Source organism: Plectropomus leopardus, chromosome 17 (genome assembly GCF_026936395.1).
Source record: "Plectropomus leopardus strain MGB_pleo_1.0 chromosome 17, ASM2693639v1, whole genome shotgun sequence".
Lineage (NCBI taxonomy): Eukaryota > Metazoa > Chordata > Actinopteri > Perciformes > Serranidae > Plectropomus > Plectropomus leopardus.
The window spans coordinates 31,026,158-31,051,782 of NC_142192.1; the positions used below are offsets into that span (position 1 = coordinate 31,026,158).

The 25,625-nt window shown below is 39.3% G+C and overlaps 1 protein-coding gene across 3 annotated transcripts in view; it reads right to left on the reverse strand.

Annotated features, from left to right (window-relative positions):
• Positions 1–1,659: 1,659 nt before the first annotated feature.
• The window catches only part of LOC121958250 (CCR4-NOT transcription complex subunit 3-like), a 39,796-nt gene continuing 15,830 nt past the window's right edge, over positions 1,660–25,625 (reverse strand). The window contains exons 7-19 of one of the 3 annotated variants that reach the window (XM_088090221.1): positions 24,658–24,753; positions 20,783–20,905; positions 20,385–20,475; positions 19,406–19,539; positions 16,737–16,793; positions 15,224–16,232; positions 14,909–15,014; positions 14,023–14,170; positions 13,266–13,362; positions 12,691–12,916; positions 8,489–8,621; positions 7,656–7,781; positions 1,660–6,068 (exon numbers count right to left, since the gene is read on the reverse strand). In XM_088090221.1, coding sequence (XP_087946347.1) covers positions 5,970–6,068; positions 7,656–7,781; positions 8,489–8,621; positions 12,691–12,916; positions 13,266–13,362; positions 14,023–14,170; positions 14,909–15,014; positions 15,224–16,232; positions 16,737–16,793; positions 19,406–19,539; positions 20,385–20,475; positions 20,783–20,905; positions 24,658–24,753 — 2,445 coding nt within the window. In that variant the 3' untranslated portion in view covers positions 1,660–5,969. Of the gene's footprint in view, positions 6,069–7,655; positions 7,782–8,488; positions 8,622–12,690; positions 12,917–13,265; positions 13,363–14,022; positions 14,171–14,908; positions 15,015–15,223; positions 16,233–16,736; positions 16,794–19,405; positions 19,540–20,384; positions 20,476–20,782; positions 20,912–24,657; positions 24,754–25,625 lie in introns of all 3 variants that reach the window. The other 2 variants (XM_088090220.1, XM_042507134.2) reach the window with 2 other exon arrangements.

Consider the following 25,625-nt stretch of genomic DNA (forward strand, 5'->3'; position numbering starts at 1 on the left):
ATCATTTTTACAGGACTTTCTTTGTTTTTTTTCCTTAAAATTTTCTTGCTAATTTTCAGGTATTTTTCTTGCAATTGTTTTACTCTTTTTGGTGCAAATTCTTGCGGATTTTAGGCTTAAATGTAACATATAAATGTACATTTTTACTCTCAGGTCATCTGTGCTTCCAGAAGCGAGTAACAAGGTTGAAATACATCAAACGCAGCTCCTGCTAATGTGTTTCCCGGAGAACAAGCAGGACGTACGCAGCCTCTCCCACTAAAGCTTCATTAAAGCTTTATTGTTCCATACAGCACCACATAATGCAGTCACACTCACAGTGTGAAAGGTACAGTGTGACGCTCGGCTGTTCACCGGGGAGGTGACAGGTGCAGCAGTAATGTGCTGCAGAGTGTTTGAGTGCCAGAAGTGCGGCAGCAGCTCGACCACTGTTGAAATTATTTTCACCGTCAGCGGCCTGAAAACTGTGCATCTCCTCTGATGAAGCTCACAACATTATGATAAGACCCGGCGAGTAATCTTGGAATTGTTATAAATTCAGAATTTCCCCCCCTAAAATACCCAGAAAAGGTCAACAATAGTTAGATTAAGTACTATTTTAACTCGTGCAGCACAGAATGACCATTATGGAGTTTTACAGGTATTATTTTTAGTAATATAAGTGTTATGATCAATACTAATCATGGAGGAATCATTTAGTCAGGCATTTAACCCTTCGAAACGTGGCACAACATCATTTTTCTTGTGCTGCTTTCAGACTCCTTTCACTAGTATTTCAACCCTTGACCAATGAGCAAATTTGTGCAATTTGTTTAAAAAATATGAAAAAAAGTCAGAGCAACTTGATAAGAAATGAAAGGAATTGCAAAATAAATAAATAAATAATAAAAAAAAAAATCAAGAAAAACATTGCAAGAAATAAATGTATGAGTTTATTTCTTGCAAGACATAGCAAGAATACGTTTATTTAGATACTTATTTTAAAAAATCTCGAAAAAATGTCTAAGAAAAAAGAAAAAGGTAGGGAAACTAAATATATTTATAATGAGAAAAATACATTTTATAACTTCATATATCTTCAGGTAATTTTCTTGTTACTCCAATTTCTTGGTAATTATTGGCCTATCTCTTTTTGGGTTGTTTATTGTCTTCTTGCCATGTTTTTGAGAGAAATCCAGCAATTTTGCCCAGGTTTCAAAGAGTTAACTTGTGTGTCGCTCCTGTTTTGTGTTAATGACTTTAATAACTCATGCATCTTGTTTGCAGTTCTTTCAAGTGGCTGCTTAAAATTATTTGAATTATTATTGTAATTGATAATTGCAGGAGCTGCAATTTTTTAAACAAAATGTAAAATGTATCACAAATTATCATTAAAATGAAGAATTGAGATGCACCAGACTGTAAATCATATTCCACGCGTTTGGGAACATGTTCAGATCCCTGAAAAAAAATATCTCATCAACATAATTTTTTTTCTGTGAAGGTAAATGCGATTGTTGCCATTCTCAATAAAATACCAACTCCGAAAATAATCGCAATATGATCTTTTTTTTTGGCAATTTGTGCATCCCTGCCGCTGCCTGAAACCCTGTTACACCTCTGTGTGTGTTTATTTTGTCAATGTCAATTTGTCTACAATTGATCACGAACCACAGTGCATTTTTCTGAAAAGTACTTCTTTTATTAATATTTTACAATCCTTTATTCATGGTTATGTCATTATTTACTTTGTCAGCGCCACTTTGCAAGTGTCATTATTCCATGCTGTCTGACGACAACAACAAAACAAAAAAAACAAAAAACAAAGGAGAGGTTTGGAGAGGTCTATACAACACTTTTTTCCATGGGGCAGAGAGAGAGATTCACATTTCGGCTCTCGGATTGATCTCTCATCCCCTCCGCTTGTTAAAAAAAAAGTAAACAAAAAAGGTTAAAAGCAGGACTGTCAGTCAAGTGAATAAGTGTCGAGTTTGTCTGTTTGTCTGGCTATAAAAACACCTCACACTCCTCTTGAGAAGGTACTGATCGCTCTCCTCTGGGTTTTAAAATGCTTTCCCCGTCTCTGGAAAAAATAATCAATTAATAAAAAAAGAAAAAAGAAAAAAAAAAAGATGGTCTCTCTTCCAAGTGCTCCAAACATTGGAGGACAATATCTGCAAATTGTTTTATTTAAAAAAAAAAAGCTTTTTGTTTTGGTGAAATGGAAAGGGACACTGGAGGGTCAAGAGAGCGGGTAATACAAATGAAACTTTTGGTACGAATCTGACAGGGGAGGATTGTTTAGTTGTGCTGTGGTGACGGGCGGCGGATACATTTCCTCGTTAAATTGATCTATCAAATACTTCCTGAGAAATAAAGGAAATATCTACCATGAAGAGAGGAGAAGGAGGAGGAGGAGGAGGAGGAGGAGGAGGAGGGAGCTGGCCGGCTGAGAGAGAGAGAGGAAGCGAGAGAAAAAAAAGTGTTTGGGGTGATACAAAACAAAAATAACAAAATACGGAAAAAAAATATGTGTGTTGGCAGCAGAGTTCAGGATGTGGAAAAAACTCAACCCATGACTTGTTGGTGGTGTGAACTGGGCAGTGTGTGTATGTGTGTATGTGTGTATGTGTGTGTGTGTGTGTGTGTGTGTGTGTGTGTGTGTGTGTGTGTGTGTGTGTGTATGTGTGTATGTGTGTATGTGTGTGTGTGTGTGTGTGTTTATTGTGTGCCCAGTCAGTGTGTAAACATGAAGCGAGAGAGCTGGAGGACAGAGATGTGGGCAGCAGTGCTGGTGTTGCTCAGTTTGTGCTCTTCAGCACAGAGAGAAGAGGAGGGAGGAGGGAGGAGGAGGAGGAGGAGGGAGGAGGAGGAGAAAGGAGGAGGGAGGAGGGAGGAGGGAGGGAGGCTGGTGGGAGACACACAGGACTAACTGTCCATCCAGCTGCTGGTAGCATCCAACACCCACTCACACATAACATCACCGAAAAATACCGACAGCAACATTTTCTCACTTATTTCTCGCCATATCCAATCGTGCAGATAGTTGGTCCAGGTTTGAAACATGTCTGCAGCAGCACGATGAGTTTTTTCTCTGGGAATGTAACAAACATTTAACCCTTTGAAACCCTTGGATATCAGTTTTCCTGTTTTGACTTCAGATGCCGTTTATGTGCATTTAAACCTTTGAAACCCAAATTGGTTTGATTTAATTTGGCAAAGCCTGGTTAAAAGGAAATGTGCGACTCGACAAGAAAATGGCCTGAAAATTAGTTTGAAAAGACAAAGAGAGAAAGATTGAGAAATCGTTAGAAATTTAATAATATAAAACAGGGAAAATGTAAAAAAAAAAACAAACAAAAAACCTAAACAAGCAAAAAACTGTATTTTTTAATAATTATTAACATTTTTAAACCTTTTTTTTTGTTTTTCTACCTTTTACCTTTTGAGTTTTATTTATTTTTGCCTGTTTTCTTTTTCTGGTAAATTCCTGATGCATCCTTTAGCGACCCCTCCAAAGCAGTTTTTTGCTTAGCTTTCACGCCGGAGACTTCTGTCTTTTTCTCCGATTCAATGTTTGTTTACATCTACTGTTTGTAACACACCCTCTGTGGTAAAGTACCTCACACAACCCCACTTCAAAAAACCCCGAGCGATCCCTTTAAAGCTGCAGAGGCTTGTGAAAGCTCGAGAGCCAAACACAGAACTTTAAAATAAATCCTGACTTATATTTTGATCTTCTGAGTCCGTTTCCTCTCAGAGTGCGGTGACATAACACTGCCCACCAGGTAGAAGACAGTTACTACCAACACCTCTCGGGCTGCGTTGTCACACTCCTCCACCGCCGCGGCTCGATGGGAGGAGGCAGGGCGGATATTTTTACACCTCAGCGGCTGGAGGATCCACAGAATGAACCACTCCACCTCTGAGAGATGAAGTGCGAGAGGCGAGAGGCCTGCGGTGCCACCTACGACCAACATTTACCCGCATTTGGCTGCTCCTGCTGGTGTTTATTTTCGACCCTGGTGAGCAGACGGATGTGTTGGTGTTGCGGCAGTCGGGTTAAGTTGAGGCAAGGCCGCTGCACACCGCAGGCAGGTTCACTGACGCGATCAACAAGCGCTTGTTTTAGCAGCACCAGGAGGGCAACGTTGTTTAAGCACTATAACGCACTCACCCGAGGATAAAAAAATCTGTTTTCCTGAATTAAAGAGATGATTGTCTTATTCTGATTTAAAAATGTGCAGAACTTCTGCTGAGATGGCTTGAAGGAGTTTAAGAGAGCTGCAGAGATGCACTGTGCTCCTTCCAAAAAATGTGACCAGGTGCCAGGCATCGTAGACGCCGCAGACGCCGCAGACGCCGCAGACGCCACAGACACTGCAGACGCCGCAGACGCCACAGACGCCGCAGACGCTGCAGACACTGCAGACGCCGCAGACGTTGCAGACGCTGCAGATGCCGCAGACGCTGCAGAACACAGTCTGCTGTAATACTGTATGCCGCAAGAGATGCCTGCATCAGCCTGAATTGATCGCGTAGATGTACAGCCTCAGAAATATACATCTGGTGTCCAAATTTTGAGAAAAACTTTCATTAAGAAAAAAAAAGGGTTTTTTTGGTCTGAATAATCGTCTCAGAAATTCTTGTTTATCTGAGTTTTTAGCTTGTTAATTCAGAAAAACATCTATTTTTTATTCTCAAGTGAATGCATTAAGCTTTCCTAATGAACAGTCTGATTACACTTACCGGCAATTATTGTGTAGCGTAAATACTTTCAGTCATGTAACGTCTCCATCTGTGAGCTATTTTTACCGCAAAGTGACGAGTAACATTTTAAGGAGAAAAAAACGATTGTTTTTTTCAACAGTACAGATCAAAAAGCGACCTAAAATGAAGGACAAGATTAAAACTGTAAATGCAAAAAAGTTCCTATTTGCGCCACATTTTCTGTTGTCTGTTCCAAAAAACTGAAAAGAAAAAAAAAGTTTGTCTGGATATTCGTCATGATTTCACCTTCATTTACTAGCAGGGTGTACTTTATAATTGTCGACGTTACAGATCACGAGTCGGGGAAAAAACTGGCTAATCTATATTTATATTTTCATTTTGAAATTTTTAAATCATTTAGTGATTAACTTTACCCTTTATTTTTCATCTCTTCACTCTTTTCATTGTAAATCTGTATCCTTCATCATGTTTTATATCTTATTGCTGTGTAAAGCACTTTGAACTGCCCTGTTGTACGAAATGTGCTCTACAAATAAAGCTGCCTTAATTAATCTCGAGTCAGTTCTCATCTCTGATCATCAGCGCCTTCATCTTCTCGCTGGATTTCCTAAAGTCGCATTTTTCACCTGAATCCTGCTGCTGCAGACATGTTGTAGCACTGACACAGATTTAGCGTGTGTGTGTGTGTGTGTGTGTGTGTGTGTGTGTGTGTGTGTGTGTGTGTGTGTGTGTGTGTGTGTGGGTTGAGGCTTCCACGCTCACTCCCTCTGAAGTCGGTTTTTCGAGCCTGCACTGTGTGATTAACCAATTATCTTTGGTTCTTTAAGGTGATAACATAAGCAAAGGTTGTTTTTAAAGCCAACACAAGAAGATAACACAGAGGGGGAAAAGCACACGATAGTCTGATTATTAGGTTTCTGTGTCAAAAACAAACCAACAAAGTCTTGTTTTAAAGAGAGTCCCAGTTCAGGAGACGATGGAAATAAAAGGCCCTATGATGGAGGAGGAGGAGGAGGAGATGACAGGGAGGGAGGAGCATCACTGCCGGGGTGAGGATGACGAGGCAGGGCTGGAAGGTCGGTGGGTCGTCTTTGCAGACCCGTTGGCCCCCTTTAATCCCGAACATCTCTCCTACGAGCTGAGGTCGAATCCAGGAATGTCAGCAGGTGGCTCTTCTTCGTACGTCTGTCCCTCTCTCACTTCCTCAGCTGTCCGTCTGTCCGTCTGTCCGTCCGTCTGTCTGTCGTCCTCTCTGCACGTCACTGGAGGTCTCGGTCTTCTAGGTACCGGTACTCGAACGTGAAGCCCTCCTTCTTCCGTTGGCCCCATTTCTCATAGTCAAAGTAAATGTACGTTCCCTGAAGAGGAATTAAATACATTATAGAGGAACTGATGGTTGACCTGGCTGCCTGGAAATCAAACCTGGAAAAGTTTTACTGCGTGTCTCTAGACTGTGTGACAAAATTGGATGACGTGAAAACTCCCCAAAAGCGACGCCAAAATATCGCACTCGCCCTCTAGAGGCTGCTGCAGTATAGGTCATAAACGCCATTCTTTGCGTTTGGTCGGACGACGGGAACTTCACTCTGCGGCTCCATCCTCGCAATCACTTCAATCACAGACTGTGGCTCCAAATGACGTCACCAGCTCAAGACAGCAGCAGCTATCCGCCATTTTTTAACACTTAATTTTTCCACAGTGGGAGGAAGTGGAGATGCGCTGTCCATCTTTAGATACAGTCACTGGTGTGTGCCGATACATCTGGTCGGAGCCACTGCCAGCGTGCCTTGTGTAAAAGGCACAGAAATATTTTGGAAATTTTGTGTTGATTGCAGGATTTCGTCTGGACCTGCACTCACTTGTTTTTCTTTATATTTTGGTGGAAATGTGCCCGCTGATCTGCATTTGTACTCTGAAATTGTATTACTACCAGTTTTGCTCATTTCAAAACTGCAGGACACGGAGCGAGGGAGAAAATGAAGAAATGTACGTGATGGTGAACAAAATCTTGTCACATTGACGCATATTAAAGCTACGTTACGTCGAAAGCTTCAGAAAATAGACGTAACCATTATGTTACCTTACGTGGAAACAATAACAATGTTATTACACATAACAACATTTCATGACTTTTCCAAAATTTTCAGTGTAATTTCTAATCATTCAATGCCAAATGCAGGCCTTGAAAATGTGATTGTGAAATTCTATGAATTTTCCAGGTTTTCTATGACTGTGAAAACCATGAATTATGTTTTTTTTTAACAATTTTCGCTGATTTTCAAAAAGATGCTGTTACATTTTGGACTTTTTAAATGTTTTTTTTCCCCACTGATTCAATGACTCACTGGTTTCCATTCATGACTGCAGGGTAAAAAAAATCAGCAGACTTCTGTCCTTGAGTTGTTGTTATCCATTTGCATTGATTGCTGTAATAGTATATGCATTTTTATAGTCTGTGCGACCACTCAAAGTGCTATTCACACACACACATCTCTACTGGCCAAGGCTACCACACGAGCTGCCACCTGCTCAGGAGCAATTTGAAGCTCAGTATCTTCCCCGAGGACACTTAAACACAGACACTGCACGTGCCAGGGAATCGTCTCGTGATTCGCAGAAGAGCGCTCTACCTCCTGAGCCACGTGTGTCCCATGATCCGGTTAATCTTACACCGAGATTTCTTATTGATGCATTTTATGTGCACAATTAAAGTATTCAAATTAAAAAAAAATGTTCAATGTTCAAAGTCTGCATTGAATTACTTAAAGACAAATATAAGATATTTCTGCGGCGCACGTGAGTTTACACACAGCCCTTTGAGAGCCTGCTGTGAGATTGTCATAAGGCACAGAAAGAGGGAGAAACGCTACAACACAACAATATGGTTTGCAAAATGCGGAGAGGTAAAGTTTACACGACTTGAAACTGTGAAACGTGAAACTGACCTGCTCAAACTCATCGGTTATGGTCTTGGGTTCTTCGTGCCTCTGAAACCACATCATGTACTTTGTGTGGAACCTCCAGGACTGTTTCTTCAGGGCTTTGGCTGCCAGATACTGGGCCTTAGTGCCCTGCAGACACGAGGAGAGAGTAAAGGATGGAAGAGACACGAGGGCAGGCAGCAGAGAAGATGAGACACAGAGAGAAATAAAAAGAAAAAAAGATGTAATTAATAGAAATACAAACTGAAAAAAATTTAGGTGCAGAGATCCTCAAATTTGTCTTGAAGGATTAATAATATATTCCATTTATTATTACTGTTGTCCTGAGCATCATTGTTTTTTTTACATCTGCAGAACAAGAAAACTTCGACTGATACAGTTTTTTTAAGGGCCGGTACTGATACCGATGATCAGCAGTTAATGAAACCGATGACCGATATTTGGAACCGATATGCTTAAATCTTTCTGTCAATATTTAGAATTTGGAATAAAACAAACTCCAACACAAAACTTTGTTTAAGTGCCTTTAGCAAATGTTTAAAAAACGTTTAACGTTTAACATCATATACAGAAAGCTCCCAGTAACTTTTTTTTAAAAGGTGAAAATTTAAATAAAAAATTAATAAATAAAAATAGCTCTCTGAGATTTTACAAGGTAAAAGTTCCTCCCATGCTGACACTTTCTTTGCACTTTTGAATTAATTAATTTTATCGGCAATTGTTAAAATAAAACGCCGATACAGAAATATTGGCCCCAGAAATCGGCCAGGCAAATATTCTGTCCCCCCTCGTTGCGATCACATGATTGGGAGAGCAGATCACGCAGGCTGACGTACCTCCAGGTAGTAGAAGATGAAGAAGAGGGTTTCTGTTGAAAGCCTCTGGTAAAACTCTACAGTGTCGGAGTGGGGCGGTGGCACCTGGTGGTGGAAAGGCAGGGTGGGGCACGGGTTCCTCATCAGGTACTGCCTGTCATATAAACACGGGGCAGAAGCAACATGTAATTCATCAGTCAAACCTGCTGGTTCAGATTACAGCCTTTTCTTATTGACTGTGTTAAAAAGAATGTAAATCAATGGGTTTAATCAGTGATTTTTGGGTTGGTTTCTAAATATATGCAGTTTTGATGTTTGAAATTTTCTGTTTTTGCACATTTTAAATGCACAAAATGACCAAAAAGGCTTGTTTGAAGCCTCTAGCACCCCAAAAAGAGTAGTATTTCATTGAAATGTGGCGCCTACATTACCCACAATACAACCTGATTCAAGTGTGTTATGGTTGTAGCCTTGAGCTTGCAGCAGAGATGAGGAGCGAGCTACTGCGAGTCTGGTGAGCTCACATCTCTCTAAATTCACACACACACACACACACACACACATATATATATATATATACATGTATATATAAAATTTTTCTTTTTAACATATTTTTAAGCTAGTATAGGTTTGGTCATGTCAAACAAAGGAATACATTTATATTTTCCAAACTTAATGTTAAAATTACAGGCTGTAATTCAAGTATTTTTACAGCAATCATTATCAGAAGTAATGATATTACACTGCTATAATGTAACCTTTAAAATATTATACATTAATATTATTTTCTGCTTTCATTTAGTTAATCTTTCTTAACCAACATCAGTCGTAATCTTAAATATCAAATATTTATTAACTTTCAGAATTTTAACCCTTTAAATACCAGGCTTTTGTAATGATGCCACTATGTTTTCAGATGGGAGAAAAACACAATTTTGTTTACAGAGTGTATGTTTGACTTGGGGATTCCAAGATTAGACAAAAATAAACAGTCTTGCCTAAATTTGTGCCATATGCATGAACACAGCCAAAATTATATGACTAAAATTAAAATTAAAATTCTAAAATTATATATATATAAAAAATGACTGAAAAGCGTGTAAAATGTGCCAAACAGTCCCTAAAGGTTAAATTATACAACTATAACATAAACAAGATCATTAATCATCAGACTGCCTCTAATCTGAGGTAAACAGACTAATTTGCTAATCCAAAGCCACATACTCACTAAATGTGGGTCAGGCCGTATTGAATGTTTTTTGATGAACGTTTTGGGACCAATTAACTGATCCATTAGTCGCACGGACCGACAGATTCTCCTCCTTGATGGGAGGGAAAGTAGGAAAATTCCCTGAGTGGAGCTGACTTTGCCCAGATACACTTTTCCACCCAAAATGTGTATTTTTAGATCAGTGACAAACCCAGTTTGTCCTTTCTGGTTCCATCAGGCTGCCAGGTCAGCGTGTACCACAAGTAATGATCGGCCCCACTAACAAGCAGCAAGTTTGAGACTGAAAACTGGTGAGTTTAAGTATCTGACCAGCACGCTCTTCATGTACCAATGTGACAAATTCAACATTAGAAATAAGTGTGTGTTGAAAGTAAGGTGGGAATCACAGAGTTCATGTCTTTATACACCAAATGCAAATGATTGGTGCCAATAAACTGTAAGAGTTAAACAGATATTTAGATATAAGTATATGAAGTTTGGGCCTCAGAAGTGTTCTAGTTCCCCTTTGTAGTGTGAATAATATATTGCTCAGTGCAGAGAGCAAAAGAGGCAAAATGCATTTGCAAAAATGCAATCTTGGAAACCATCGGCTATCGTCTGACGAGTTAGTTTTATGCATACATTTTTAAATTTTTTTGTTATCTGTATTCACATACAGATATCTGTTTACAGAGATTGGCCAAAATGACCGGCACACGCAATTTTCCTCTATCTTTACTTTCTCCCACCTCTAGCTGGAAACTAATATAAATATACAAATATATGATATATATGATAATCATGTTTATTTCACTCTACTGACAACGTCACAATCTTGTTTTAAACACAGAAGAAGAAATCCCTGCAGCTCGGCTCGTTGAGTGTGTGTTTGTGTGTGTTTGAGTGTGAAATGTGTGTGTCGCTCTCCTCCTCTGGCTGTAAAACAACAGGTACTGTGGGACAAGAGGGTTTGAGTGTTCAGATTTAAATGTCAATTGTATCTGTGTGGGCTGACTGCATTGGAGATACAGCACCAGTATAATCTCTTCTCTCACTGTGTGGAGGTATGCTACATTACTGCATTACCGGGGCTATTAGAAAACAATAAATACATACCAAATACAGCAGTGCAATTTTCATTATGCTCACATTATTCCTTTTTTTTTTTTTTAAAAAAGTGTGTGCAGCAGCTGATAAGTGCTGTGGATTTATGATTTAACCCTCTGAAACCTGAGCAACTCGGCTAATTTTCTTTCAAAAACATGGGAAAAAGCAATAAGCAAGGAAAGAAGAAACCAAAAATAGCAAAACAAATTGAAATGAACAAGAAAATTACCTGAAAATAAGAAAAAATAATAATATAATAAAGAATAAAAAAGAAAAAGTAAGTTAAAAACATGGAAATTACCTTGAAAAAGTGCTTAAAATTATGATTTTGTAATGATTTTAAATATGTAATTATAATCACTATAAATATATAGTTTTTCCCTAGCTCCCCCAAGACATTTTCCCAAGATTTTTTAGAAATAACTTCTTAATCTATTAATTTCTTGCACTTTCTTAACAAGTTGCTCATTGACTTAATGTTTTTTTTTAAGAAATCAAGCCAAGTTCAGAAGGTTAAATACTTGTGAAAAGCGTCTGAAAGCAGCAAAAGAAAACAGATGTAGCTCAGGGTTCAGAGGGTTCACAGAGAAAAGCTGCAAAATTTGTTCTCCTAAATCTGTGCATAATAAAAGCTTAGACAAAAACCTGAAATTTAACAATAAATATGCAAAAGTTTTCTCAAGGATGTCTGTTTGCTTCGACTCTTCCGAGAACCCAAATCTTCAACTAACACACTTTAACTTTATTCACAGAGCCGATCACACACCCCGAAAACTAATTCTCCTCCAACTTGTGATCTCTGCGCAGATAATCAGACCGGCTCATTCATGCACGTTATGGAGATGCAGAGATGTAGCCCACTTTTAGTCTTTATCAGAGATTTTAAATGTTGATGTACTTTGTGCTCCAAATATCCTACTTAAGCAAATTACACAAGAGGGTGAGCGTCAACGCCATTTGAGCACGACACAAGGCGAGTTTCCATCAACACTCAAACTACACTGACTGAAATTGCGAATATAAAATTCACTCCCTTTTATTAAGAAAAAGTTATGCTCGGATTGGATTGAGGCTAATGTCATACATATTCATAAAGTTTTTGGTGATTTGGGTTCCCGGACACTTTAAGTCAAGAATATGCATTATTCTTTCACTGATGTTTTAACTGAGGGGATCAAAATGTTTTTCTAAAATGACGTTTATTGGAAGTTAAAGGAAAGTGTGCGGGAATTCTCTCCTGTCCTCCCTTTGGACATTTTCTCCCACACACATGTCTGAAACTAACTGAAGGTGTGCATGAGCCTTCACACTCAACATCTGAGCTCATCCTGCTGGCAAAGAAAGTACTTTCTTCCAACTGTGCTGGCTGAGTGCAGTGTGTTAATCATATATTTCACTTTAAAACCTAGTTCAACATTAGTTTTCTTGTGCTGCCTTCCACAGGCTATTAAACCCTTTAAAATCTGGGCAAAGCGGTTTGATTTCTTTCCAAAACGTGGTGGAAAATGCAATGACCAACTTGACAAGAAATATCACACAAATTACGAGTTATTAGCAAAAGGTGACAAAGAAAATGACCACAAAAATGAGTTTTAAAAAAGGGGGGAGAATCGTTAGAAAATATCAAAATAAACTTTGGAAAATGGCCCGAAAACTATATTTGAAATCACTACAATTGTGTGTTTAAAATTACTCTACAGAAAAAAAATATACATATATTTTTTAATTTTCTACACTTTTCCAGGTAACTTGTAACTTTTTACTGATTTCTTGCTATTTTTGGGGCAACGTGGTGCTTCTCATGATTTTGAAAGAACTCAGATTTGTTCAGGGTTCAAAGGGTAATATTATTTTATTTTATCATGTATGTATATCATGTATGAAAAATGGAAATATCTGACTGCACCTGATCCTCTCGGAGTCGGACGGGTGGGGCATGTGTGTCCACGCCGCCTCCTCCATGGCCTGTTGGTAGAGCTGGTCTTTGGACAGGGGAACAGGCCCCAGCGGGCAGACCCCCAGTGACGGGGGGATGCTGACCTCTGACAGCGAGGGCTGAGGTGCTGACGGGGGGCCCGAGGGGGCCGTAGTGCTGCTGGGAAAGATGTCTGAAGAGAAACAGGAGACAGAGACTTAAAGTCAGAGACAAAGAGGAGAGAGGGGTGATGGTGGCGGAAATTGAGGATGCCGGGGAGGGAGAGAGGGTGTGCAGAAAAGGGGGAGGGTTTTGGGAGTTGAAGTCAGAGAGACAAAGAGTAGAGGAGTTGAGTCAGGGCTGATAATATCATCAGCAGTTTTTGTTCAGAGGAGGCCGAGAGTGGGAGGTGAGATGACATTTTGTTCCATTAAACTACAGCTTTTCTATTTCTGCTCCAGCCCTCTATCTCCTTTTATCAAGGTACGTGTGTGTGTGTGTGTGTGTGTGTGTGTGTGTGTGTGTGTGTGTGTGTGTGTGTGTGTGTGTGTGAGTGTGTGTGCTACCTGGGGTGAGGTGCAGGGAGGGCACGTCTCCCTCCATCCCTGAGCTGAGTGCTGCTCGCTCGGCCATGGACTTTAGGCTGCTCAGAGGCTCCTGGGGCTGATGAGGACAGACAAGGAGACTCATGGGAAAACAGATTCCACCGGACTGTGTGCGCACCGTTATCGTACCTGCCCCGACGGAGGGACTCCGCACCAGTGATAACGTTGTCAAGGAAATCACTTTTGCTTTTTGTTGTTGTATATTTCTGTCGTCTCCCTTCAAATATGCTTTTGACGACACATCAGGAGGAGCGATTTCACACCCGAATGACACGGAGAGCAAAGACACTGCGTTACCAGGCCAACACCCAACAGTAGACAATGTCTTTGGACAATATTCAGCTTCCAGCTGTGTGTCAACTTGTTTGGGGAGCGTCCTTTCCTGTTTCAACATCACAATGCCCCTGAGAATAAGGAAAGCAGTCCCAGTTTGGTTTGGAAGAACTCGACTGTCCTGCACAGAGCTCTGACCTCAAACCAATCAAATGAAAATAAGGGTCTAAAGGGTCTACGATTAACCATTAAGTGGGCACAAGTACAACAATTTATTTTTTGATTTGAGGAAAAATATTGTGATAACAGAGATGAAACTGTGGTAAATCAAAAAATGTGTGTGTGTGTGTTGTCTTATTTAACCCCTCCATTAAAAAAATCTGCATTATTTGGATACAGAAAAGCACATTAACAGCAGTGTTTGTGTGTGTGGTCACATTCTCACCTTGATGCCGTCGGAGGACTGCGAGTAGGACAGCGGCCCGTTCAGCAGGCTGCCACCGCTCACTGTTTTGGCCTCGCTGTAGAAGGCCGGCGACGGGGAGCTGGATGACAAACTTAGAGAGCCCAGTAAACTGGGACCAGTGTCCTTACTGGGGAGACAGGAAGAGAATGAGAGAACGGATGAAAAGGGGGCAAAATAAGGACACACAAAGAAAACAACAGAAGGGAGAAAAGGGGAGCTTAATATGCACATTCCTGTGTTTTTATGGTTCATTTTTATTTATTTCAGCATGATAAAAAACAGGTCAGGATGTGAGCATTTACAATTTTGCTGTGTCACCCTTGAAATAAACATTGCACGAATAAATAAATAGTCTAGTTGTTTAAATGTTACTACTCATGTAAGTTGGCACCAGAAATACAAGTAGGTTAAACTTATTATCATACTTTTTAAAAAATAATAATGTGCACATTTAACTAACACGTTATTACATATTTTTGTGACTTTTTTCTGTTAATTTTTATATTAGGATACAGTGTTTGCTATGCGATTGTGTTCACCCAGTGAAAGTTCAGTTGTAATAATCAGGCACATTTCCTATAGATTTACTTTCCTTAAGAATATTGTTTTTGATCAATGTTATTTGTAATGTGTAAAACATTTCAGCGGCACTGAAAATAAGATTTTCTTTTTTGAACTATGTGATTAATGATTTCAAATGGTTTTTAAAATACACACAATATCTTTTCGGACAATATTTAGGCTGAGATTTTGTTTATTGTTCTCTGACTTTTAGACTAATCGGCATCTGTTTAAACATCCGTTTTGGCGTAATTAGATGTTCAGATCCTACCCAATGAGAGGTGACCTGCTCTGTCGTACTCACGGCTGATTGGCTGTGGAGGTCAAAGACGAAGGTTGGCTGCTTTGTGACTGGCTGGCACTAGTGAGGGCGGAGTCTGTTGTGCTGTCTGCTACCACAGCGCTGTAACCTGTAGCGTGAAAAGAGGAGGCAATTTGAATGGAATTTCATTAATATAGTATAGTATATAATATACTTTGTTTCAAACAAACACAAATAATATGAAAATGATATAACAGATTTCAAAAATGTACAAGTCAGAAGAAGCAAAATGCAAACTTGGAGTAAATAAATGATGGCTGATGGTTGTTCCTGCACTCGCTGGTCGTTGATACTCACTAGTGCTACCGTTCTGCTTCTGTTGGCTCGGCGGCCTGATGGAGAGCGACGAGTTTCCTCCCACAACTCCGCTCCCTCCTGACCCCGAGCTGCCTCCGTTACTCCCGATGACTCCCACTCCGCTTCCCGGCGCTAAACCTCCTACCGGGCTCAGTGACACCAGCGAAGACCCCTGCATCCCCGACTGACCAGAACTCAGACCCAGAATCCCCGAGCCCACGCTGGTCAGCCCCGGCGCCGGGCCTAGCAGACCTCCTGTTGAGGACGTCGGCCCGCCGACTGTGATGCTGCCGCTGCCGATGGAGCCCACCGCGCTGTTGGTCGTCGTGGGGCTGATGCCGATGCCACCCAGAGAGCCCGGTAGGCCGGAGCCGATCGCTCCTGAGGCGGCCGCCTGAGCATAGGGCGCCGGGGTGGAGCCTGACAGGAGGCTCGCCATGCTGCTCAGGGATGCCGGCATCCCTGAGAGGCCAAGGCTTCCGGACATGGGGCTGGTGGTGATGGAGCCGGACATGCTGCCTTTCCCCAGAGAGAGCCCCAAGCTGAGGCCGAGGCTGTTGGAGGTCGGCGTGGGCCCCGACAGAGCTGAAGGCTGGGAGTTTGAGGTGAAGAGCCCCTGTGTGATGGCGTTAGGGGGAGAGGAGGCGGAGGAGGCCAGGTGGCTGTTGGTGGAGGTGATGGGGATGGAGATGGGAGCGGAGGAGGGGGAGCTGACTAAGTTTTTGGCCTGCTGCTGCTGTGCTGATGGATGCAGCTGCTGCTGGGTGGCGTTGCTGTAGCTGCCAGCCGAAGTGTTGGAGAGGAGACCCCCCGAGCTGCCGTGATGACTGTTGCCCCCAGAGCCACTGAGACCTCCCGCCGTGATGGTCGCCATAGAGACAAGTGAGGATGAGGTCAGTCCCGAGACGGAGGAAGAAGAAGAGGAGGAGGAGGAGGAGGAGGAGGAGGAAGATGAGGAGGAGGAGGAAGAGGATAACGAGGAAGAGGGGTTCCCATTCTTCACAGGAGACTGGAAAAGAAATGAGAAGACATTCAGACAGTTTTGTAGGAAGTGCTGGTCAGGTTGACGATATATTGATTTTCTACAGGAAACTTGAGCGTTAAATGTACAATATGTTCAACCAAGACCACAAATTTTAATAAGTTAATAGCTTTTTATATTGACTTTTCATAAATTTATCCGAAATTTCACAAAGAAGACAACCTCAACTAACGATGTCACCTGGAAAAAGATCAAATAAAATATAAAAACTTGCGGTGTGAGAGTGTGTGAAAAGTGTCAGCTGCGTGTGTCTCATGGTCACTGTGAGAGTTGGTAGAACCGTCAAGTTACTATATTCATAAATTTTGCACGTCACAAAGCTGCTCCCTTTACATGCGTTGGTGCATGTAAACGCCAGATCGTATTAGACCACATTCTGTGTGAACAGTTGACTCGTAATCTTCAATCAGATTGATTTCAATCAGATGGAGAAAAAGTGTGCATGTAAATGGTGAGTGTCTTTGGACCCACCTGACTGACTTCACTGTCTGTTGAACGTCCCCTCTTCTTGTCATCTTCTGAGTTCTCCTAAAAAACCACAAATGAAGAACGACGTTAGACCACTATCAGGACTTCATCCGACCCAGAATGATGTCAGTGGCATCAGATTGGGCTGCTCGATGCAACTATTCAACAATTCGTTTTTCTTTTTCCACATTAAGTTTTAAAGTTTGAACCAGTGATGCACGATAATGATTATTTCAACTGATACTGATAAACCGACAATTTCCAGCTTCTTGTGGCCATTAAGATACCGATTCCCGATAATTTCTTTTTGTTTGTTTTTCATTACCTGAGAGTATGAAAGGCTGACATGTGGCGAGTATAGATGAATTTAATTTGTGCATTTTCATTAAAAAAATGAGGGTCCGGTTTCACACAAAAAGCTGCAAAAATAGCATTTTTTTTTCTGGTCATGAGAAACAACAAGGGCGTTGAGTTTATGATTGTTTCTTTCTTTATTTGTCCATTTGTTATTTTCAAGGCAGAACATGAAGAAAGGGAGCTAACGGACACAGCAAATTATTATCTTTTTTGGTTTGTTTTGAGCGCAACTGGCGGCACCCCTCCAGCGGGTGGCGCTCTAGGTGACCTCCTTTATCTCCTTTAAGGGCGACCTGGACAGTATATTTCCTCCTTGTTCAGCGATGATCTAAATAAGTCAATAAATGTCTCTCCTGTTGTGTTTGTTTAAAACATCGCTGCTGAGAGGGTCCGAAAAGCCGCTAAATAGCAATAAAGTTGGCACGTTAGTCCTCTCCTCCCATCACCCTGGGACCTTAGATTGTCTTGTTCGTTTGTTTTTGGACGTGGAAATGTTGTTTTATTGCATAACATCCGTAACAGTGTCTCCTACACGACAGTGAAAACACCAAATGAGGGAAAATCTCATCAATGGCGGGGAAAGAGTTAAAGAAAAAAGAAACAATGGGGGAAACCCTGCTGCTGACTGTGATGACATGTTTTGGACTGATCGAGCAGTCTGACATGCAGAAAAATGCAGTGTGAGTAGTACTGGTGGAGCGAAACCATGGGCAAAACTGGCAAAATCAAAGCAATTTATACTTATTATTTTTATTGCTTCTATTTATCGGCCAAAATTTTTATTATCGGAATTATCAGTATGACGTCATAAGTCCCATCATCGGTCCCGATTATTATCGTGCATCCCTAGTTTGAACGGCTTCAGCGGGATGCTCAGTGTGATTCTTTTTTTTCAGGCACTAAATGTCAAAACCAAACAGAGACTGTGTTGTTTTAAGTAGCCGTTAGCTGTAAATTCACTACTTCTGAGCAGAAGAGAGAAGATTTGGTGCAGTTTTTCCTCTGTGATGATGCCTGCATGTCTGCTGCAGTCTTTACAAAAGAGTAATGTAAAAGTCAAGAGAGCTAACTCTGCAGCAAAAGTACACTGCACAAAAAAAAGCCAAATTTCAAATGATTTAAATGTTAAATGTTTTTTAAGAGCTTGTATCTAGAAGATTGCTGATCCAAACCCCTAGCACTAAAAGTGGAATAACAACCACTTCCAGAAACTTTCCTCAGATAATTAAAAGTTAAACGATAACAACTCAAATTCACGTTTCCCAGGAACCACTGCCGCTAACATCCCATCCTTTTACATTCCCTTTCATGTCAACAGCTTTTAACAAAACCCCGCCTTCTATTCAGGCACATCAGACCTTTAATAGCTACTCTGGCTGCACGCTGCATGTAGGCGGAGAACAGATGATATAATGACAGCAGAGCAGAACAATGAGAGCAGATGTCAGGGCACGACAATGGCAGATACAAAGGCAATTATCTCACGTCTATATTTTAGATATTGACCCGACCTGACTTGAAGCGAGTGCAACAGTAGGTTTCATTTTCAGATATCACATCATTATCAGGCTGAGCGATACAGAGAAAATAATATATCAAAATATATTCAATCAAATACCTTTATATCGACTTAAGGACGATACTGTAGGGATGACTACTGGTGCCTTTACAAAATATTTACATAATGACATTTTTGATAAATAATCAACAGTAATATGGATAAAATGAAAAAGTGGGTAAATGAAAGAAAAATCTGGCAAGTTCTGAAAATTACATCACTTTACTGTAATGGAGCCTTTAAAAGCAGGAAATCGAAAATCAAAGACGATATCGAGTCTTGTAACATGATGTCGATATATCAATATTTTGGTGTGCCCTACATAATTACCACTATTAATGACAAATTTAGAAGGTCAATGAAGAGATAATAACTTCGAATGTTTCTTGTCATTGGTAGAAAAGCAGTGGGTTGTTTTATTTTATTTTTTTTTATAATTTTTTATTGATTTTTTGATTGAAAAGAGCAGATGGCAATATGTGAATTTTTTGTTAATGATTAAGTCAAATTTTATTTAACTTTTTTATTTAAATTTTAAGCACGAGTAAGGCCCAAATTACTTATTTTAATTTATTGTAATTTTACAAAAAATAGTGTGATTCAAAATGTAACCCTTTTACACTTGTTTAATTTAACACCTACAAAATACACCCGAACACTCCAGAGTTCAGAAGTGCAAGACTGTGAATATCTACGAGGTGATAACCAGGCGAAACCTTTGAGTTCAGTTTTGGTTTTTTTGTTGTTTTTTTTTTACCGTAGTGCAAGTGGCAGGCGAGGGCGGGATGGGTGAAGACGAGGTGGTGGAGGTGGGTGTGCTGCTGGAGTGCTGGAAGATCTCGTCCTCCAAGTGCGAGTGTCCCGGCGGGGAGGTGGCGACCAGCGTCTGAGCTGGAGGTGAGCAGAGACATGAGGGAGACGAGTTCAATGACAGATCGGTTTGATTTCTTTCAAAAACATTGGAAATAAAGGCATTATGCAAATTGGTATGGCATGTACAACAAACTGCAAACAAATAGTAAAAGGTAACAAGAGAATGACCTGAAATTTGATTATCTAATCACTAAAAAACATCAATGAAATAGGGAAAAATATCAAGAAAACTATATTTCTAATTATGATTATATGTTAAAATTAGGTAATTATTAAGTAACAGAACAACATCTTATTATTGTCATTATTTGTATATATATTTTTTAAAATTTATTTTAGCACTTTTTTTCAGGTCCCTTTCTGTTTTTATGTTTTTATCTTTCTTTTTTTTGGTAAATTTCTTGTAACTTTTTACTGATCTAATACAAATATTTTTCCATGTCCAGTATAAAGAAATCAAGCCAATTTGATCAGGTTTCAAAGGGTTAATATGACAGAAAATATGGAAAAGGCCACCTTTAAAACTATTCTCTGAAGCTTTTTATTACTCATTGCTACATGTTTTGTGGTTTTATTTTGAATTTATATCTGTAACAGTATTACCAATTTGGGTTTGCACAAATGATAACATTGTCTGTAGCCTGTTTTTGGCTCTACCTGTTTACCTGTTATTAATGTATGTCTTTGTACTTTTTAAAAAAATATTTATCTATCTATCTATATATCTATCTATATATATATATATATATATATATATATATATATATATATATATATATATATATCTATCTATATATATATATATATATATATATTTGTGCAAACAGACAAAGTGAATGAACCACAGCTCTTTCTCTACTTACGGATGTCTTCCAGATCCAGGTCGTCGTACAGAAACTCGTTCTCCTCAAAGTCTGGATCCTGTGACGAGTCTAGATAATACTCCACATCATCCTTTATAGAGACAGAACATAAAAGAAAGGAGAGAGATTATTAATCTTTTGGTATAAATGTTGTTAGTAATAGAAATATTATGAATTCTCTTTGCAGAAACAGATTTCACAGAGAATATTTCTTGTGAGGTTACAGTTCAGTTTTCTAATTAAGATTATGTACACAAAGACATAAAAAGGTGTGCAGCTGCATCAAGAAAAGAAAAATAAGAAGGCAAAGCATAACAAACTTCTGTATCTACATGATCAGAAAAATGTTACCCGTCACTAAAACTAAGACGAATTGTTTGATAAAGAGATGAACGAACCTTGATCTTCCTGATGGCGTCCACCTGCACCGAGTCGTTGTCCAGCATCCTCAGGATGGTCTCCAGCATCCGGATGTGGTGCCGATGCTTTTCAATGAACTTCTTCAGCTCCTCGATCCGGTCCTGCTTCTTCACAACAAGAACAGGGAAGGTTGAGGAAACAGAAGGGAGAATTTTCTGGTGAATTTTGAACTGTTTTTCAGGTAATTAAAGCAAGTCTACAACCTGTTGGTTCCTCCTGAGAAACAGCTACATAAAAACTACTACACTGGTTGTATTTTGTATTTATTTTACTGATGATTTTTAAAGAAATGTAAAGATGGGATATTTTTTTACTTTCTGGTGATTGCCGTGAGTTTGGAAGGCATGTTTCCTTTAAAAATCATCGAAATTACACCATTTATTACAGCCAGAAACTGAAAACAGAAATAATCTTTTGATTTTCAAATTTCCAATGGTCCTTGAACATATCATGTGGTATTATATGGGTTTGTGAAACAAAATTCCATAACTTTTCCAAAACTTTGGGAATATAATCAGTTTTCCAAAATCTTTCCAGGCCTGGCTCTTGCTATTTGCAAACCCTGTAGTAATATTTGGCAAAAAAAAAAAAATCATATTTAGCTGGGGATGGACAACACCTTACTCCATAGGAGCAGAACGATGGACATTTGTTCTCCACAATTAAAACATATTTCTTTTGATAAAATTTAACTGATTTACACAATAAATTGATATAGAAAAGACAAACTGTTGCATAGAAATGCAGGAAATGTGGTGTTTGATGCTCAAAAATTTTCTGGCAGACGACCCCCCAACCTCCCAGTTTCATAAGTGTCCCATAAAATGTTAAAATGAAACCTATGTTCTTGCCTTGTTCCAATACAAAACATAAACATCTGAATCAATTATTCAGAGAAATAGCAACATTTTAAAAGAAAAACTGATTGCAAAATGAAAGAAAAGCCGCGTTAAATTTTAAAGTTCGATGTAAAGAAGGGAGGAAACACATGAAAGGTGCAGCAGCGACATGTGCACTTTATGTCTTCATGCATCACGTAACACGGGCACAGCACTTGTGATTTCAATATTTAATTATTCTTCTCCTCCGCAGTTAATTCACACATGTTCTGAAGCACTTTTAACATTTCAAATGTCATACATTTTGTTTCTTTTTCTGCTTTTACTTCTGGTACAAATGTGTTACAGGAGTTATTTGGACAAACGTTATCTGGATGTTTCTTTTGGCCAAAACCTAGAGAACAGAAACACGTGTGGCTCTGTGGGTCACTGGCTAAACTGATGTGATTTTAAAAACACGACACGCGCAGGAACACTTTAGATGTATGTTGCTGCTGGACTGCATTAGTGAAAGCAGCAGGGGGGAACATATTAATGTGTTTCATCACAATACATATTAATGCTGCAGCAGCACATGGCAGGAACATGAGGACCTCTCTGTGTTGAGTGCATCCAGCCTCTAAAAGGCAAAATTTTAATGTCACAGCGGGACTACATTTAACACTAAGGAATGAAGAAGGTATGGAACTAAGTGAAATGTCTAATGCAGGCTAAAACGTCATTAAATGGTTTTATTAGCATCTTCATACACATGAGACTGAGGCCAAAACCAAAAAAGCCTCTAGCGAACAAAATCAAGCTCTCAACATTTTTTTCACAGATTTTAGTTTTCATCCAAACTGAACTAATCAGCTGTTCATTCACTGACTCTGACTGTGTTCAACCAGCTAACTATGTTTACAAGTACTCAGCTGAAACGCCTCTGAGTCCAGCAGGAGTCCAGTCACTCCTCTGAAATGCAGAAAAAAATCCTCATTTATGAAAAATATGTTGATGTGCAAAACTTTTTTAAACTAAAATGTAACCCTTTAAGGACTGGTAGGCTAAAACTACTTTACTGGCCAAAGCTATTATTATAAACTTTTTAGGAAACATATTTTGTCTGTATCTATTAGTTCTTTTGCTAAAAATTTTTCTCATCGACTAATACTATATATATATATATACATATGTACACACATACATATTCGCTTTATGTGTGTAAATGTGTTGTGGAAATAAACATACAAATCTACGAGTTATAACACATAATATCTTCACTTAAGTGCTTCTAGTTTTAATATTTTTGGCTAAAAAAATGAAAAACAAAACGCACTGTGTATTTGTATGCCTGTACATCTGCTTATTTTTCTTACTATATATTTTGTTTGGTTGGGTTCTTTCTTCTCATTTATTTTAGTCTTTTTTGTCTGCTTCAATTTAATGATCTGGATGCTGCTTTTTTTCGTGAATCTTATATATTTTTATATATATACAGTTGATATGTGTATATTTTTTTTCAATTTTGGCTCTTTGTCTTTTGCTCTGTGTAGATTTTTCTCCAAATCAAAATAAATTTGTTTATGTTTATCTTCCTTACGGCATGTTTCATTCTCAGTGCATTCTCAAAGGCAACAAAATCCTAGTTTGAGTTGATTGGTACAGAATTTAAAAACAGGCTGCAGCCAAAAAGGTTACAGTCTTCTGAATGTTGTCGCCTCGGTAAATTACTAGTGGGTGCAGCAGCTGACCCTTGTGATGAATTTTATGCCAAAGAGAAATTCCACAATCTTTTTGGTTGGTCATTTTGGAGCCTGTGTGTGAAACCCGAGACCAGAAAAACTCATCTCAGCACTTCAAGATCTCCTCTGAGAAACACGGTCCTACGCTTTTGGCTCAGCTGAGCAGAAGCAACAAAATAAAAATAAAACCCCTCTGGGTGTCATTTTTTTAAAAAGTGCTTTCAGGTAATTTCAAATACAAGCCGATGACAGAGAGAGTGATCTTGGTGAGCCGGCTGCGAATGTTTCCTTTGATAACAAGAGTCACTCTCTGACACTGCAGGTGTGAGGTATGAACGCTGTTCGCAGCACCTGCTCGTGCTCGTGTTGTTTGAAAAGACTGCCCTGTCGTCAAGGATAAAGTCAAAGAGCTTTTTCTATAAATGAGTTCCCTGGAGAGGACTTTAGAGGGAAAGTGAGTAAGAGAGAGTGAAAGAGGAAGCGGTCAGTAAGGTTATCCTCGTCAGGGCAAAGAGCGAAGATAAATGTAGGACACACAGTGTGACCTCTCCTCCAGAGAGGCTTGAGGGCCGACTCACCGACTGATCTGTGTCCGCTATTAACTGAGAAAAATAACCAGGAAGGAAGAAAAATAACTGAAAAATGCACTGAGTGGAGTACAGATCTCTGCCAGGAGACCGCTGGAGCTGATCACAGTCACTCTGCAGGATACAGACTGAGTAATGGATGACATAATATAATAATAAAGGGTCAGTATGATAAACTTAAGCTAATATGATACCTTTTTGGTCTATAATCTTTGTTTTTATTTTGTTTTTTTTCCTTTCAATTAAACCCTTTGACACCCAGAGTGACATCACTCTTCTTGTGCTGCTTTCTAATATCTTTCACAAGTTTCACAAAGAATATTGGTGTTATTTCTTTAAAAAAAAGAAAAAAGGCAATAAGCAACTGGCAAGAAATGTTAAACAAATTGCAAGAAATCTGAGCATTTAGAGAACTGTTTGTAAAAACTAATTAAAATGTCAAGGGGTAAAAGAAAAAAACTAAAAAAAAGAAAGAAAAAATGATCAAAACTAAATATTTAAAATTATGTTAGAATTGTAAAATTTCACTTTTTCACTTGAACTGGTATCGAGTGTATGGTGACATGACCACACACACACACACACACACACACACACACACACACACACACACACACACACACACAAACAAACAAACAAACAAACAAACACATGACCCCTGGAGGCTGAGAAATAATCAATGTGTCAGAGATGAGGGTCGACTAACCTCCTTGTCTCCTTTCTTTTTTCTCGTCTGGACTGAAAGCGACTCCACTTCACTCTCAAACTGGTCCACCTGCATGTTCAACGTGTCTATCGTATTCTGGAGGACAGAGAGGAAGGAAGAGTTAATATCAAGACCCAAGCGTGATGAGGCTCTTAACTATTTATATTCAATTAATCAATTAAATGTTTGAGATTTACTGCTTTTCTTTGTAAACTGTAACTGGTTTCTGGACAAAATACACATTTTGAGTTTACAGACTGTAGCTTTTAGGTAAACATAGTTAAGATTTTTCATTATTTTCCGTCTTTCGAAAATCAATTCAAATAATCAACAACTATGAAAACAACAGTTAGTTGCGGCCATAGTTACAGATAGGTCTTACTGATGCACGTAAAATAAAATAAAGGTGTCTTTGTGCAATAACTGTGAGATCCCTGATGTTTTTACACATCAAACTGATGAGAAACTATTAATAATAAGGGGAATGAGTTGCAACTTTATTGCAGCCTTTAAGGTTGTAAAAAGAAACAAATAAATAGGTCAGAAATAAGAAAGCTGGAATGCAACTGACAATAATTTCTATTTTCTTATTTTTCTCGCAAGTCACATTTACAATATCAAACAATACTTTTTTTTTTTTTAAGGGATAGTTCACCCAAAAATGAAAATTCTGTCATGATGTGCTCACCCTCATGCCTTTGGAAAGTCCCATAAAGTTTAATGGTCCACAAAACACTGCCGGAGATACACTGGAAAAAGGCTTAAAACATGATGCCAGTGTGGCACGTCAGGGCTTCAGGACACTCGGATTACTGCAGATGAGCAGCGTGGAGACATTTTGTGTATTATGTTAACGTTTGAAACCCCGGTCACCATTTGCTTCAACTGTTTGAAGATGTGTGCAAAGCCTTTTGCCCGTGAACCTCCCGCTGTTTTGTGGACTATAAAACTTCACCCGCCTTACCGCC